General features: G+C 41.7%; 1 protein-coding gene across 1 annotated transcript in view; it reads left to right on the top strand.

Annotated features, from left to right (window-relative positions):
* The window catches only part of Ryr2 (ryanodine receptor 2), a 387,717-nt gene that overhangs the window by 59,642 nt on the left and 309,933 nt on the right, over positions 1–18,142 (top strand). Inside the window, exons 6-8 of the mRNA XM_038334286.1 lie at positions 3,128–3,202; positions 5,248–5,326; positions 8,388–8,500. Of these exons, the coding sequence (XP_038190214.1) occupies positions 3,128–3,202; positions 5,248–5,326; positions 8,388–8,500 (267 nt within the window). The remainder of the gene's footprint in view (positions 1–3,127; positions 3,203–5,247; positions 5,327–8,387; positions 8,501–18,142) is intronic.

The following is an 18,142-nucleotide window of genomic DNA, read 5'->3' as shown; positions in this document are numbered from 1 at the left end:
CTTAATTAGCCTCTGTAGGATCACAAATTATAGGCTCAATGTCCTTTATTTATGGCTAGAAACCAATTATGAGTGAGTATATCCCATACTCATCTTTTTGGGTCTGGGTTACTTCACTCAGGATAGTGTTTTCTATTTCCATCTATTTAGTATTTTTTAATTGTGACTTGATTAGAATGTTCCCGTTGTAGGGATTCTGGCTGTTTTGCTTTTGGAAGACACTGTTAGAGACTTCCTTGTAGCTGGAACTCACAGGTGGCTGGAAATACCAGGCCCCACAGGTCCCGATGCCCCCGTGTGCTGGGTGCTGCTCATTTTTGCCTTCTGCTATTCTTAGACAATAGGGAAGGCCAGGTAGAGAGGCATTTTCTCCGAAGATTTTTTTCCTCATGAAACAACTAATTTTTCTTTATTCAAGATGTTAATATTTGTACACATAGTTAAATGTTTCTCTACTTAAATATCTGGACACTGAAAGAAATCTTATTACAGATTTTCCTTGCTGTGTATGGTTTCTGTTGCCCCAGCCATGGTTCTGTATCACTGGACTTCTGGAGTTACATGACACATGAATGTCTCCAAGGGGTGTAGAAGTTTATTGAATCAACATTTCCTTCCTTCCCAGTTCCCTTCCCTTTGTTTTCTTCACTCCGTTTTCCCTTTCTCTTTCCCTCCGCTCTCTTCCCCTGTTCCTCTCATCCCTCCTCTCCATTCTCCACTGCCCTTCTTTCTCCACTCCCTTCCCCTTCTCCCTGTTATCCCCTCCTTCTCTCCCCCTCCCTCAGAATCATACCCAGGACTTGCATGTAATAATCCTTACCACTCTACGACTGAGCTGCTTTGCAGCTCTGATTTAATTTTTTTTTTTTTACAAAACCCTTACATAATGACAGCTTTGAACTAGACTAGCAGAAAAGTCTCTGTACAGAGAAAGGGCTCTCTGTACTCCTGGTTTAATATACAACTTCTAACGTGGCATGACATATTACAGCCATACTTAAGATGTTTATATATTTCATAGTGAATTTAATGGCTTTAAACATTGTTAATATAAAAGATAGATTAATAAGCCACTATATTTTACAATCACATATTTAAAAAACGCAGAGCCTAAAAACAGCACTGAGGATTTAATGTAGAACTAACACTATTCATGTAATGGTTTTCATCATTACCATTCAGATTTTATACTTCTGTGGAGGTATTTGTGACTATAAATTTAAGCTCATGGCAGTAACACCTCACATGCAGCTGTAGAAATCCAGCTGCCCCTGTCCCAAAGTTATAAGAGACAGATAGCCCCATGACTATTTCTCTAAAGAAATACAGATATAGAATGTACATTGAGTTCATACCTAAGTGTGAACACTGGCACCTTAGCTTGCAATGTGATTTCCTCAGGTGGGCTTTTTTTCCCACATGATCCTAGAAATCTAAAGGTCCACACATGACCAGTGGTGCTAAATTTGTCTTCCAGTGACTTGTGAACTTTGCATGAGGATTTTTTTTAGATGACATTCAGGAGTATCACTTAGGTTTCATTTGAAAGTTGGGACATTTTTATCCACTTATCTCTTACAGATTTATTTTACATTATTCCGTAATATTAAGCCTGTCAGTCATCTCTATGGAATGAGAACAGTCCCACATCCACAGATATTTTTAAAAGTCAAATTTTACCTTTCATTAAATCATGAACTCTTGTAAATTAAATTAAATTTCATTAAGAGAGGATGGTCACCCCAAATACAGAATTTCTTTACCCTACCCCTTCTTCTTTCTTAAGTGTCTTAATGTATGGGGCATGTATGGTATATGCCTTTGTACACATACACAATAGGTAGGTGTATGTGTCTGTATACATACATCACAGTAGATGTATTCCTTTGTACACATATACCATAGGTAGATGTATGCCTTTGTATACATACACCCACTTCCATAGACTGAAATGCTCCAACCCAGTCCACGTTTTTACTTAACAAATGTTTCTTGACTGATTACTGCCCTCATACCTTTTCTCAGAGCTAAACATGAATCAAAGTCACTCATTGGGTTCTCAGTCTGGTTAAGGAGAGGCAGTTCTTGCTTGTAAAGTGATAAGGCCAGTATACAGGTATTGCTGAGAGCTGCAGAGGGTTGAGGGGAGAAGCTGACACTATGGAACCTGGATGAATTTCATGGATGAGGTAGCCAATCAGTTGCGTTTGGAAACCTCATTTCTAAGTCAGTGAAAACAAAAGAGTGAATTTTGGATTTCAAGACATATCAAGATATAACTTTTTTTGGGAGGGAGTAGATACATTTATTTTGTTTTTGTTTTTTTGTGGTAGGGTTTCTCTGTGTAGCCCTAGCTGTCCTGGAACTTGCTCTGTAGACGAGGCTGGCCTCTGCCTTCTGAGTGATGGGATTGAAGGTGTGCATCACCACCACTCAGTGATTAGTAGATATGTTTAGAATAGAGGACTGGCACCAGAGAGATTTGAGATCGAAGGTCTTCTGTATTTGTCTATCTCCAACTATAATCCTTGGGACAATGGCTCAATGGGAAGCCTACCTCAGAGCTCTCTAATCAGAATCTCATCGGAGGCCCAAGAACCAGTGTTTAGTGAGTTCTCTGATCATGAAAGGAATTTGACTCATGCCTATGAGCAACTGTGAAGAATGAGAAACTTATACCCCAGAGATGATGTGACCAATTTGGGGTTTTGCAAAGACTTATTTGTCAAACTAATACTTATCTGGTGCTTACTATGTGTTGGGTATTTAGTGGGTCTCTAGATATAAAGGTAACAGGGTAGTCTATCCAACAGTGGCAGCGTATAATTGAAACACAGGCAGTAGCTGTGTAGACTGTAAATGGTTAAAGTTGTAATAATTACTCACCAAAACCCAGTTATCTTTCCAGAGCTGGGTGAGATGATGGGATGCTTGCTCCATGGCAGGTGTTTCCTTACAGCTTCATTTGTGGTTAAGAATTCGTTCCAGGGGTTTTTGCTTTCCCAGTGCTTTGGTTTCATCCTCTCTTGCTGACCTTTCCTGTGAAGACAGAAGAAAACACAATGGACTTAGTTCTTTGCTCATTCATGATTCTCCTCTTCTCTACCTTCTTCTGTCCTTTCCATAGACTGCTCAAGGTGGAGGCCACCGCACACTCCTCTATGGACACGCCATATTGCTACGCCATTCCTACAGTGGTATGGTGAGTGAACATCTTGATTTCACCTCTCGCGTGACCATGCTGGTCCAGGGGCAGATAGACTGTTTAGAATGTTGAGGGTATCATTTTAGTAATGATAGTAATGAGTTTGAATAGATACATTCTTTAATATCCTTGTACTCTGTTTAGTTTTCTCATTCATAAGATGAAGGGTACATTTATACATAACAGTTATGCTCCTATTTTCAATGCCTTTGATAGACTCTTAATACCTAGATAAATTTTAAAAGAGGCAAGTATAAAACTCAAATGTTATTTCCTGTTTCTAATTTTGTTTTAATTCTTAGTTTATAAATGCATTAGATATCCAGATCCAAGGGATCTGACATACTTTTGTGGACTTATATGCACATACATATACATAATATAAAACATAAAAATAAAGTAAATCTCAAACTACATTTCTGAAAACTAAGATAAAATACTACCTATGGAAATCCTCAGAACATGTTGTCTGTCATCTTGAGAGGGAGCGCTTTGTAGTCACGGTGTGGAAGGAGTCTCCAGATCAGTTTGGTCCCACAGCCCTAGGATCTTGCCTCCCACCTGCTGTGCCTGCCCATCACCCCACTCCTTCATTTCCCTTCACACACCTGTGAACACCATGTAGCCAGATGTGCCATGGTCCACACAGGACTGCTGGAGTGATGGCCTTAACCACCCAGGTCTTCAGGGAGACCCAGCCTTGCTTAGTTCCCACTCTTGTTTCTGGATTCTCTTGGATGGAGCCCCTTATTGCTGGCAGAGCCCTTGTCTCGTGCAGATGGTCCAGTATTTTAAGCACATGCCACATTCATCTTAGTGTCCTCATTCCGCTGTCACTTAACAAGGTGTTTGAAGTTGGAGGTGGGGACATTGGCATGAAAAATGATCTAAACTTTATATCTGAGAATAGATATACTTAAGATAATCTAAAGAGGGAGGAAGCAGACAATGCAGTCGAGAGAGTCAAAGTTCTCCGGGAGAAATGTGTATATGTATATTCATGTTGCCCTTATTTTAGCAAGATAAAGAGTCGCATGCCCAAGTATGTTCTGGGTGTTTGTTGTTGTCTTTTTAATGAAAGCAAAAGTGGGTGATAAAAGTGAATAGCTTTTGTGTTTCTTCCGGGGATAGCTTTCTGATGTCAGATCATATTGTACTTTTGCAGAGGACCATGAATATCACATGAAGGGAGAGACATGCAAACATGTCCCCCATCACTTGTCCCCTTGTACTGACAGAGCTCATTTCCTCAGTCTTTTGTGAGGCACAGAGGTCTCCTTTCCTTTGTCCTGCTGCTCTGAAGGCCTGCTGTGCAAAGGCTGCTTTGCCTCAGATGTTGGAAGGTCCCCACATCTCACAGAATCAAGATTGTTAGAAAAATGCTAATTGGAGACAGACCAATAGCAACTTACTTGTCCAAATGGGAGTCTGATATGACCGCACATTTTGCAATAATTTAGTTGGCATACAAAGTAGTAGGCTTCATTACGCTATGCCTGCACCCCTGTATATCATGTATACTATGTTTTGTTCCCATTCACCTCGCTCACTGCCATCCCTCCTCTGCCCTTACTGGTCTTCTTTCCTCCAAATAGTTCCCCTTTCCTCTTTCATGTCACAGACCCTATTGCTCTCTCTTATGTCCCCCCTTCTCCGTTACACCTTCCTCATCCTCTTCTAGTCCCTCTTCTACTTCCATGCACCCACTCAGCACCCCTCACCCTAGTCAGAATGGCTGTCATCAGAAGAGAAATGACAGCAAATGCTAGCGGGGCTGTGGGGAGACAGGAGCCCTTATGGGCCAATTGTGAGTGTGTAAACTTCTGCAGCCACTGTGGAAATCTGTGTGGAGGCTTTTCCAAAAAGCTAAAAATAGAATGACCGTTTGACTCAACTCTACCATGTGTGGGTATATGCCCAAAGGCTTCTGAGTCAACGGACTGTAGATACACTTGCTCATCCATGTCTATTGCTGCATTAATCACAGTAGCCTCAGGAGGACTGTGCACATTTCGTGGTGACGATTAATCTTGTATTTTTAGTATTTGTGCTGTCTCTCCACCTCCCGGTCTTCCACTGACAAACTGGCCTTTGATGTTGGCCTTCAAGAGGACACCACAGGTGAGTACCCTGAACTGTCATGGGACCTTATTCAGTGCGAGGCTGGCTGGACATGGTCAGACACACATGAGGCAGCTGTTTTTGTAATAAAGTCACGAAAATGCTTTTCTCTTTGACACTTTTGATAGAGTGAGAGAGTGTATTTTTTCCCTCCTGGTTGATTTTCTATAGGTGATTGGTTAGATATCAAATTTTGATATCATATCCTTCCTTCTTGTGGGTTGAGAGAGGAAAAGTCAGCTCATGCTGCATGGTGGACTGGCTGTGTGAAGCGTGTTGACGTTCGCTGACCAGTGTGGAAAGTATTACTGCATGACTTTTAACCATTCATCTTAAAACATCCTTAGGTATAAGACACTAGTGTGCTCAATGTTGACACTCAAACACAAGAGTAGAAAATAAAAGTCTTTGTTGCTTTGCCTCCAGGGCTCTGTGTCCAAACAGACACATGTTTCCCTGTTGTGGGAACAATGAGAAAGGTTTATACGAACACATTTAGCCTTTTGTAAAATCCAAGTGTGAGGGCACAGGTTTATCTGTGTTCTTCTTCTTTCTCAACTGTATCTACGTTAACTCATCGTGCCCCAATTAGAACATCTTGTCTTTTACAACGAACAGCATGACTTATGGAATGAAACTTTAGTAACAGAGCTGGGGATGCAACTCAGGCTTAGAACACTTGCCTGCGTGTGATAAGTCATGGGCTCAATTCTAAATGTCAATAAGATAAAATAAAATAAAATTCAATATCAAGTAGAAAAAGGGTGGAAGGAGAGAAACCAACTTTTATTATGTTGTTCTGCCCTGGTAGGGACCATCCCTCCAGCCACTGCTCACTGCATTTTACCTCTTAAGAGAAAACAAATATTCTCACAGATGATGTAGTTCAGAGGTAGAGTGCCGGCATGTACAAGGCCCTGGATTCTGTCCCTAACATCATGAACCAAGCAGAACCCATGTAACACACATGTCCAAGGTTTCTAGAAGCTATAATTAACACAGCGAGTTAACTACTAGTAGCAGTTTTATGTGCTACAAGCTTCAGCAGGCAAGAGGAAGAGAACTGAAATCTTTTCTACACACACAGAAGTTATGCATGCTTGAGGAGGGATCTTCATCCTGATGTAAGGTTTATATAGCAAAACAGTACATGGTACCCACATGGGAGCTATGTGTTTACATTCTGTATATTCATTAAAAATGGTTTTTCATATAACTAAATTTTCATAAAATAATGGAGATGATGATAAAAATATATAGTGAACCCAGTAAATGGATTTTTTTTTGGGGGGGGAAGGTTTCGAGACAGGGTTTCTCTGTAGGTTTATAGCTGATGTTACTTTTGATAATTTTGATAATCCTGGGAAGAAAAAGATAAACATAATATTCAGATATTTTACTTTATCTTATATAAATTCAGTTCTGTGTTTTTCTAGTTTCTCAATTTTTTTCTTAATATGTTTCAGAAAACATTAAAAAAATCTCAAGTAAAACAAATCTTTAATTTGCACACCCTAACACAGGACATGTATTTATATATTGAGCTAATTTCATGGTAGAAACACACAGCCACCAGCCCCCACCAGAGTCCTCCCCTACACCACGAGCCTTTATTCTACCCTGCTTCCTCCCGAGCTTTGACTCTTTTTGTGAATTACTGAAGAACCATGGCCTCTATCCTTCATTCTCTGTTTGCCTTCCCCAGAATTAAACAAGGCAGATGATCTTTTTCTTTCTTTTCTGTCAATGGATTTTCAGCTACTAAGGCAATGACTGAGAAGTAGTGGATGCCCAGTCACTGGGCGAATGAGAGAAAATGTGGATCGCAGGCATGGGAAAGAACTCTGACCGGTGATGGGCAGTTAAGACGGGTCAGAGTGAGAAGAACAGCTCAGGCCCAGATTCTGTGCTGACTATATGAGTTCTGAGGATATATCCTTGATGAATTTACTCATGCATACAACATTAATTGTTGAATGCTACAGTTTGGTGGCAGGACCCGGGAAAACCCCAAGTAATAAAAGCCACACATGTCCTGGCATTGGGGAGTTAGTTCAGGAAAAGAAATATTACAGAAAAGGGTTCTGTATCTTGCTAAGTGGGCAAGATGACTTAGCAAGCCTGACAGTCTGGATTTGATCCCCAGATTCCCACATGGCACAAGGGGAGAGTTTGCGAGCTGTCCCCTGATATTCACACACATGCTATGGTTTGTGGTATGCAGATGTAAATAAATGGAAATGAAATAAACTTTAAAAAAAGGAAAACAATAAAGCTTTGTCAGGAGGAGAATGACTTTTGTAGATGACAGGTACCACCGGAACACACTTGGAGTTGTCAGAGAGATCCTGAGCCTGGGACTCCGCAGGAACTGTGGGTGGGCTGCCTTTATGCTTCTGCAGTGGGTGATGGGACGAAGAAGGCAGGTGGACATGCGCTTTTTGCTGCTACTTGGCTTGCTTTAGGCGGATTTGTTTGAATGTACACCCAGCTCTTGTAGTGCATCTTTCTGTACTGTGAGTCTCTTAGATGAATAAGAACTAATGCATTTTGCAAGGAAATAAAGCAGAGCAGAGGAGACATGGTAATGAGATTTTTAAGATAGCAATCCTTTGTGTCATTCTTGAATCAACAAAAGAACATTTATAATGCAACTATCCCAACAGAACACTTCAATTCCTTTAGATGAAAATCATGTAAAAAGTAGATTTATTTTTAGAGAGTAATGTTAGCAAGATTGCTTAAGGAATGACGTCACCCTGATTGACAGACACATCTAAGCCTATGTTAATTCATGTAAATAAAATGTCCTTTTCCAGCAATCCTTATTGGAGAAAAGACACCAAACTGTTCACACCTATTTCCCATTAGGAGAAAGTTTGTCTTTCAGATTGTCCCGCCCTAAGTGAATTTGGCTGAGTGCTTCTGATTTTCAGGATCCAAGAGATTAATTTGCACAAAATCATGTATTTCTGAAAGTCCTGTGAGTGGTGTCACCTGCAGAGGAAATGGATCTTAGGTTAACTGGGTCTTCTCCATGTTTCAATTCTATCTCTCACAGGGGAGGCTTGCTGGTGGACCATACATCCTGCCTCTAAGCAGAGATCAGAAGGAGAAAAGGTGCGGGTTGGAGATGACCTCATCTTGGTCAGTGTGTCCTCTGAAAGGTACTTGGTAAGTATGGGAACAAGGCTGAGGACTTGAGGCCATGCTGAGAGCTGGCCATGATGACATGATGCTTCTTAGGAAGTGTGCTCATGAACAGGCACAGCTAGGGAGATAGCTCACAAAAGCTTGGGTCTCTATCTGATGAACTATAAATAACACCTGAGGCCTTTGAGGCCTGCAGGGGAGGGTAGCTCCTTGGGTCTGTTGAGCAAGCTTCCCTCCAGACCTTGATATGCATATTCATGAGGCTGATGGTGCCTGTTCTTGAACTCTTTTATTAATAGAATGTAAAAGGAGTCTAATCAGGAGTTTCAAATTCCGTGGTCTTTAATTTGTGCCTCACATAAAGGCTGTGTCAATTGGGTGCTCATTCCATATTTTGACGCTTATAAAAGTAATTGACTGTGTGAGAGACTCTTTTAAGTAGCAGCTTGTCTGTCATCAGCACTGCCTGGATTCAAACGGTAGGGACTGAGCATAGGAAATGAAGAAGTAAGTGACTTAGTCATTGGATGTATTTTTTTGATTTTTGTGTTGAGGCAATTGTGCGTTTAATTTAAGTTTTTAAATAGGTTGTAGTTTTCCTAATCTAAAGATTAACGCTGTATAGAAGTTCACAGAAAAATGAAATCCATGAAATGGTAGAAGGGACAAGTATACAATATTCTTTGTTGTTTTGTAATTTTATTTGTTTTTGTTTATTTGTTCGTCTTGAGAAAGGGTCTCACTATGTAGTCCAGGCTAGCCTTGAACTCATCACCCTTTTACCTTACCCTCTATTGCTGGCATGGTAGGTCTTCACCCCCATCCTCAGCTAAATATTATCTTTCGTTTTTGCAGTATTGGGTCTTCAACCCAGCCCATGTGTATGCTAGTCAAGCTCTCTACTACTGAGCTACAATCCAGTCCAGTCTTTGAAGATTGAACAACTAATTAGACATTGTTCTAGCTTGCTTTTCTATTGCCATTATAAACACCATAGCCAAAGCAACTTGAGGATGAAAAGGTTTATTTCATCTTATAGGTTACAGTCTGTTATTGGGGGAAGTCAAGGCAAGAACTTGAAGCATAAACCATGAAGGAAAAATGCTTATTGGCTTACTCCCACTGGCTCATGGTAAGGTAGCTTTTTTATACATCCCAGACCCACTGGCCTAGGGATGGTACTGCCTGCAGAGGGCTGGGCTCGCCCATCTCAATTAGCAATCATGCCTCATAGACACATCACAGGTTTATCAATGAATCAAGGTAAATTCCAGTTAGGATTTCCTTGGGTGATTCAGAGCTATGTCATATTGACAGCTGAGGCTAACTAGGAGAAACAGAAAAGACATTTTTAAAGTTTTTCGTGAATATCTACATAAAGTATCCCACATATCAAAGATGTTTGAGGGTGCCCTACTGCTCTCTAAACATGGAAATAGAAGCTAGGGAAACAGGTCAGCCCATCAGATACTTGTGTGCAATCATGAGGACATGAGTTCATATTCCAGAGCCCATACAAAAGCAGGGCATGGTAGTACACTTGTCTCAATTATGGCTCTTGGTGCTTGCTGGCCAGCCAGCCCAACCTACTTAGTAAGCTTCAGGTCAGTGTGACCCTCTCTCAAGAACAAAGTGAATGGCACTTGAAGAGTGACTCCTGAGGTTGGCTTCTGGCTTCCACATGCACATCACACATGTATACATACATTTGCATGCACACCCACAGGCACATACACACACATACACCCAAGACCGTACGTAATAGGGTGGGCTTGATAGTAAAGTCATTTTCAGTGTGCCAGCACATTCAGTTTATTCTCAAGTGTTCCTAGGAAGAAGATCCTTGCCCGACTTCCTGTATACAAAGTGGTGGTGCTATAGATCGGGAAATAGCTCAGCAGGGCCATGTCATGAACAGAAGAAATTGTGCTATTTGGTGTGTCTGCTCCTATGTAGCTGTGGGAGGCCTGGAGTGATCTTCCACTTTTGTCTCGGACATTGTCCCTGTGACTTGTGCCATGCAGCTGTGCAACTTATTAAAATAACCATTATTAAAGCCCTGATGTGTGCCAGGGCTGTGCCATGAGGGTGATGTATGCTGACCAGAAGATGTGCGTTTCAAGTTTAGCTGTGTTTAGAAGCCAATAGCAAGAGACACAGCTCACGCCCTCTTCAGTGCTATACTACAAACACATGTCCATTTGGTTGGGACCTGACAATTCCTGTCTGCTGTGGTTTTCTGTAAAAATGAGGAGCGGGCTGCCTTCCTGCCGCCCAGCTAGCTTATGCCCGAAATAACAACACTCAAATTGTATTCATTTAAACACTGCTTGGCCCATTATTTTTAGCCTCATATTGGCTAACTCTCACATCTTAGTTAACCCATTTCTATTAATGTGTATTGCCACTTGACTGTGGCTTACTGGCATGAGTCTAACTAGCGTCCGTCTTGGAGAGGAGAGCCATGGCATCTGCCACACTGCCTTCTTCCTCCCAGAATTCTGTTCTGTCTGCTCCACCCACCTAAGGGCTGGCCTATCAAAACGCCAAGGCAGCTTCTTTATTTAACCAATGAAAGTAACACATAGACAGAAAACCCTCCTATACCAGTTTTCTAGCTTGGACTTTGTACTGTGTAGCAGAGGCTGGTTTGATGGGGTAGTTTCATTATGAATCTGAGGAATGGAATATTCAGAATTTCAAAGAACTAGGCATCCAATGTCCCTTCTATGGTTGTCAACCTGTGCAGTTCTGGAACCAGCTCCCTTACCTCCAGATTTGCTGTTTGTAAAGTAAGGTTGATGCTAGTGGGAACACCCATCCAGACCTTACTGTGTAAGGCATTGAGTGATCAAAGACTTCTGGAATAAGTGACAAAAAATGACACACGTGGCTCATGACCTACTAACTTTGGAAGAAATAAACCCGCTTCATTAAAATTTACTACTGGTTTCCAAGCTTCATTTTGCTCAAGTACTTAACTTCATTTTCCCAAGTAGCCTTTATAAATATATATACAGAAAATATGCTAGGGATATAATATATAAATAATTTATATTAGATATTAAAATTATATTATAGGTAAAACAAAATATATAAATATGCATGCATAGATAAGTATATCTTTATGTTATATATAAAATTATATAAATATAAACAAATACATATGTGTGTGAATGTGATTTTGAGACCTGATCTTACACTGTAGCCCAGGCTGGTCTTGCACTTGTTGTGTAGCCCAAGATGGCCTTAAACTCATAGTGATCTTTTTCCTACCTCAGCCTCCTCAGTGTTAGGGTCAGAGGCGTTAGCTCCCACACCCAGTTCTGGGTAATCCTTTAAGCCACAGTGCTGGGATTCCACTCTCATGTGCTAATGAGGTCAGTGCTTTTATTGTTCATATCCACAGACTCCCACTTATATAAAAAGAAGGAAACCCAAGAGCATGCTCTTGTTTCTGCCCTTGGAGAAATAGTGTTGGAACCAAACTATGTTAAGCCAGCTTTCTGCCAGTGTGACAGATATCTGAGGCGGGCAACCTAGAAGAAGGGAAGACGAGTGCTGGGGCCGAGCATCATGTCCAGGAGACACAGTAGAGCTAGGCTCCTCACTGCATGGCAGTGGGGACATGGCCAGATGGAACTAAGGATCCTCATCTTCCCATCACCCATCAGCACAATCACCCAACTCTCTCTCCCTCTAGGCTCCACCTAAAGGTTTCCTCCCAACAGTTAAGGAACTGTCAGTCTTACAGGACGGGTGAAGGATGCTGATGCTGACAGCTGTCCTCTTTGATCTAAGGATCACTCATTAGCGTCTCATATTTCCTCTATGATTGATTAATAATGGGTGGAATACTGTGGTGATGGGTTCAAGGGTGTATCTGGTTGACTCAGTACAGAGGCTGTTAGAAAACAAATGGTAATAAAGAAGCAAAGTAGTGAATGGACTTTAAATACCCCGGGCCTGACTGTGATCCTTGTGTCCCCACCTTCCAAGTACTAGCTAGGATTACAGACATGTGACACCGTGCTCGGTGTGTGTGGTGTTGGTGTTCGTGTTCAAGGTCTTGAACATTCTAGACAAGCACTCTCTTAGCTGAGCCACATCCCTAGGCCTCGTGTCGTTTCTGGATTCCTCAGTTTCTTCATCTTCAGTGTGGGAATTAGGAATAATCTGGCTGACACTGGCATTCGGAGAACCAAATGCTGAAATCTAAGCAAGATCATCAGCCCTTGCGTAGTAAGTGGCTGCCATTGTTTGCTTGGGAGGTTTGTGCCTTTGCACAATGGTTAAAGGAGTTGGCTGGTATTTAACTCGAGGAAGGAAAACCTGGCCAGAAGAGGAGTATTTATAGAGAGTCTTAAATAAAGATCTATTAAGTGAAAGCAAGGTCTGTCCTTCTGAGAGGCTGACATGATTAAAAATGAATTAAAACTTTCGTCTCAGAACACATTGGTTAAAGAGACTTTTGAAAAACCTCCCAGCCTTTGACTTTTTCTTATCGGGTCTATGACTGCCAAGCTATTTTTCTTTCACTCTTGAGCTCAATTAAGGTTAATCCGACTTTGGAACACTAATGGGGCTTGAAGCCCTTGCCGTGGTGAATTGATGGCCAGCTGATTTTCCTCCCTCCCTTTTGCAAAGGCACCTCCTAGACAGAAGAGGGTGCTGTGGTCAGGAACCCTCAGCCTGTCAGCCTTACCAGTTGGACATGGGTGGATTCCCAAGGAATAAGGGCCTAGGCTATAAGAATGGTTGTAAACTACTCATGCTTCTTATGTTTGCCGTTTGCTGTTCTAATTTGAAATGGCATCCTGATCTTTTTAGGAATATCCAGAGGATTTTTCTGTGCTCCTATTGGACGATTTGTCTTCTAAAGAGGCTTTTCCAAAGCAGCTTATGTGTAAGAGAAAGAACTAACCCTCCTGAAAGCAGGACAAGCGGGTGTTACTGACTTAGGATCTACTTCAAATGGAATAAAATAGGATCAGTCACATGAAACTTCATTTTTAATGTGTTGGTTGTAAAATCTCTGGTCTGCACCAAAGTTTCCCTTCTGTGATTTGCCTCTTCACTCTTTAAATGTTAATTTTCTGTTAATTGGATGTTGTAGACACACAAAGATCTTATGATCCATAAAACCATGTTCCAATCACTGATGGAAAGTAAACCAGGGGTCTGGAGAGATAGCTCAGTGGTTAAGAACTCTTGGTCCTCTTTAGGGGACCCAGCTTCTGTGCCTTTGTCATGCACACACAGACATCAGAAAACAACTTTCACAAGTTGGTTCTGTCCTTCTACCATGTGGGTCCTGAGGATTGAACTCAGGTCAGCAGTCTTGGTGGCAAACAACTTTGCCTTTGCCTTCTGAGCTCTCTCTCTCTCTCTCTCTCTCTCTCTCTCTCTCTCTCTCTCTCTCTCTCTCTCTCTCTCTCTCTCTCTCTTCCTCTCTCCCACTCCCTCCCTCCCTCCCTCTCTCCCCCTCCCTCCCTCTCTCCCTCCCTCCTTCCCTCCCTCCCTCCGGTCTCCCTCTCCCTCTCTCCCTAGCTCTATATTTTATTAGTGACAAACAAGTAACTAACACATGTTGTTTTCAGAGAGTTAGAAAAAAAAGATGCTGATTGCTGATGGTACCAAAAGGAATCAAATTCATGTCTTTAGGTTGGCACCATGAGCCTTTACCCACCTACTGAGCTGTCTCTGTGGGCCTTTTTAGGATTTTTAAATAAGAAATACAGAGATGTTTTGATTGCATGGCAAGTTACTGAATTTCCTAAAGCGGCATAAATACATCAACAGAAGGCAGGGGTCAGTAATATTTATGAGTGATTTATCATGTCATTCAGTTCAATTTGGGGGCTATCCTAAACACATGCCCTGCTACTGAGTCATCAGTCCCCCTGATTCAATTTTATCCTCCCTGTGGACCAGGTGGTGGAGGGAGCCATCGAATATTACATTTAAAAAAGCATCCATATCTTTGTTCACTATTTATCTTTTCTTATTTTTTTTTCAAAAGAAAAAGCTGCAGCCGGAGGGGTAAGATGGCTTGTTTACTCATGTTTCTTGTCCCTGGATGTTAATTTATTGGAACTCTGTATCACCAGGGCCCAAGTGCCTGACATTTAATAAGAGATAAATAAACGAATGAAAAACTGCATCAGACAAGGGCTGGATTCAGAGAATCTTAGAAAAATGTTGGGATGACAGAACCTTCTGGCAATCTGATAAAACACTGGGACCTGCTGTCACAACCAGCCCTTAGAATGCTTCAAATAAATCCATGGGATTAGAAAGGAAATTAAAAGGTCAGACTATAGCTCTGTGGTGTTTGGGTTGAGATCCCCAGGGAAAGCTATGGGTCATTTAGGTCTCTGTCATATAATATTTCATTCCCCCAACATAGTTTGGGGCTTAGCAATTTTGATGTGTCCTGCTCTACTGCTCTTAAATTGAAAACTACACTTCTTTTCCTTTTCCTCCTCCTTTTCTTCCTCCTCCTCTTCCTCCTCCTCCTCTTCCTCCTCCTCCTCCTCTTCCTCCTCCTCCTCCTCCTTTTCTTCCTCCTCCTCCTTTTCCTCCTCCTCCTCCTCCTCCTCCTCCTCCTCCCCCCCCTCCTCCCCCCCCTCTTCCTCCTTCTAATTGCTCAAATGATTCTTGTGAATATGGGCTGGGAGAGATGGGTCAGTGGGTAATGGCTTTCCAGGTAAGCATGAGGACATGATTTCCATTCAACAGAACACGTGTGATCAAGGGCTGTCGAGATGACTGAGTGGTTTGGACCACTATTGCTCTTGCAGGAGTCCCAGTCTTGAGTCTTAGCACCAACATGGTGGCCTCCAACCATCTGTAACTCCAATTCCAGGGGATTTAATACCCTCTTCAGACCTCTGTGGGATCAGGCATGCATGCTGTACACACACACACACACACACACACACCCCAGATAATAAAGGTTGAAGTAATTAACATCAGGTTAAAGGTGAGTGAGACCTGATTGGCAGGAGCCCTGAGTCTGGACACATGACTTTCCCACGGCTGACACTGCCGTCTTCCACATGGTTGAGCCTGAGGCTGACTTTGCTTTCAGCCTCTGTCGTCGTCTATCTTTGCTTTAAGGACAACTCCTCTTGGTTTCGGTAATTAGACTGTTGCTGCCTTCTGCATACTTCATAGCAATGGCCCCGACTTGATGTTGTTCCTCCTCAGATTTCTATTTTGCTGTTTTAAGCAGACAATTACAGAGACAATTCATCCTGAGATAATTCCCTTTTGAAGAATAGGTTTCATTTAGACAACTCTCTCTGGCTGCAGTATGCTCTAAAGAACAGACCTAGGACTCTTCCTAACGGACCGGCACGTTCCCATTATTGTATGTCTCCCGTGTATGGGATTCATCTTTGTAATTTACAGATCCCACTTGGGTTCCTCTGCACACTTGCTGCTCTTTTTTGCTGTAGTAGCTCCTGGCTGCCTGACGTGGTAGCTCCTGGCTGCCTGACATGGGAGCTCCTGGCTGCCTGACGTGGTAGCTCCTGTCTGCCTGACGTGAGAGCTCCTTGATCTGGCAGCAGCCTTTGTCTGCAGGTCTGCCCTTCACTCCCCTCTCCCTGAAGCTTCAAAGAGAGGACTCTATACTGTACTCTATGACCTCATGACTCCGACCTTTGATTCTGGTGATCTCTTGGCCATATTTTCCCTTTATCAGAGATTTTAGGCAGCTGGAAGGGCCTAGCCTACAACCACGGCACGTAGTCTGATATATTAAAGTGTAAAATCTAAACTGACTCATAAAAAAATTTTATTAGCCTTAAGACATTTATAACTAAACCATTGACATTATATTAAACATATATAAATATGAACTATGTGTCTACTTGTTTGGAGACAATGTATCCCAAATAAGAAGTCTAGGTCATGTGATCTCTCAACTTCTCTCAAAGCCTTTACCGTGGGAACTCCCATCTCTCCCTATGGAACCAACGAGTCTCCTCCAGACCCAGCATGATGAAGCCTCTTCCAGTTGTTTGGTTGGAAATACTCCCTTTGGGTAATTCTTAAAGCAGTTTGTATTTTACACATTAAAAATATATCAATGTGTGGCTTTTATGTTGCTTACTTATCTCCCCTACAAGATTACAAGTGTCCTTGGGGCCAGAAGTTCATCCTGATAAAACTCAGAGCAATGTTTTAGACAATGCAGGGATGAATTCATGATGAATTAGCAAATGGTTATCTGTCATGAATGTGTATGAACTTTTACTTGGTTTAAAACCAAGATAAAATATAAGCATTATTAATGGGAATTATTTTCTGAAGATTTGGCAAACTACGTTTGCTGTCTAATATATACACATAGGTACAATTCTGTTTCATAAGTCACTGACATAGAAATAACTCAGATTTTTTTAATGTGTACTGAGGGCTAGGAGGTGGCTCAGTGAATGAACTGTTTGCCTTGCAAACAAGAGGACCTGAGTACCAATCTTCAGCAACTATATACAAAGCCGGGTACAGTGGCATGTACCCACAATTCCAGAGCTGGAGGTGAAGGTAGGACGATCCCTGGTGCTCCCTGGCTGGCCAGTCTAGTTAAATTGGTGAGGACTAGAGTCAACAAGAGATGATTGTTTCAAAAATCTAACATGGAGAAGTGACTGGAAAAGATGCCCAGCATCAGCCGCCCACCATGCTCACGAGCACCCACAAGTGGACACAGACAAACACACTGACCCTTACACAAAAAGAAATGGATAATAATGGTTGATGAAAGTTAGTGCTGTTTGGATTTCAAAAGTCTGACTGGCATCTTCTCCTCATGTGTTGAGTAGCACTCTGGATGGTGAGAGACACCTCTGTGAACCTCTCATAGGCGGCATGAAAGGGAGAAAGAAATGAATCAAAGAATTTGTTGTGTGCTATCATCACAGAAAACATGCTGTTCTTATTTATGGAGCGAATAGGAGAGGATTTTATCTGTGGACACTAAAAGCATTTTCACATCAGAAAAAAAGAAAACTGAGTAAGTAAAGAAGTCTCAGGCAGGGCCTGAGCATAGGAATGATGACCCTAAGGTGACTAAGAGATTACATGAAAGCAAAGTAAGAGCTGGAATTTGAGAGAGAGGAAGAAAGAATTGCTACACTTGATGGTCACCTGGGAAACTTTGCGATCTATTGGTTGGTACAATTACTGATGTGGTTAATATGTGTATTTTGCAGTGTCAGTTTCAAACGTCTTGTATTTTAATTGCTTTTTTGGTTAGCATACAAAGAAATGGATTTCATTGAGACGTTTTCTTTCACACATAGATATAGATACTTTATAGTTAGCTACCCTTCTGTTAGTATGTGCCCCCAATTCCTACTCTCCTCTTGTTGTCCCTCCTCCACGCTACCACCCTCCCCTTCTTTCATGAAACACATATTCTTTTGCTCTCTTTGGTTCAATTATCTCTGTTCCCTCTAGATCTCTTCCTCCTTTTCCATAGTCCTATATGTACGCACACATATGTATACACGGATGCATATTGTTTTTCAATCTCTATATTTTTTTGCCTTTTGAGAAAACATGAAATATTTGTCATCCAGCCTTCCTTATTTCTCCTACATAATGATCCACTTTCCTACAGATACCATAATGCAATTCTTCATTATGGAT

The sequence above is a fragment of the Arvicola amphibius genome, chromosome 6, assembly GCF_903992535.2.
Source record: "Arvicola amphibius chromosome 6, mArvAmp1.2, whole genome shotgun sequence".
Lineage (NCBI taxonomy): Eukaryota > Metazoa > Chordata > Mammalia > Rodentia > Cricetidae > Arvicola > Arvicola amphibius.
The sequence above is the reverse complement of the archived record's forward strand: the minus strand, read 5'-3'. Positions and strand labels throughout refer to the sequence as shown.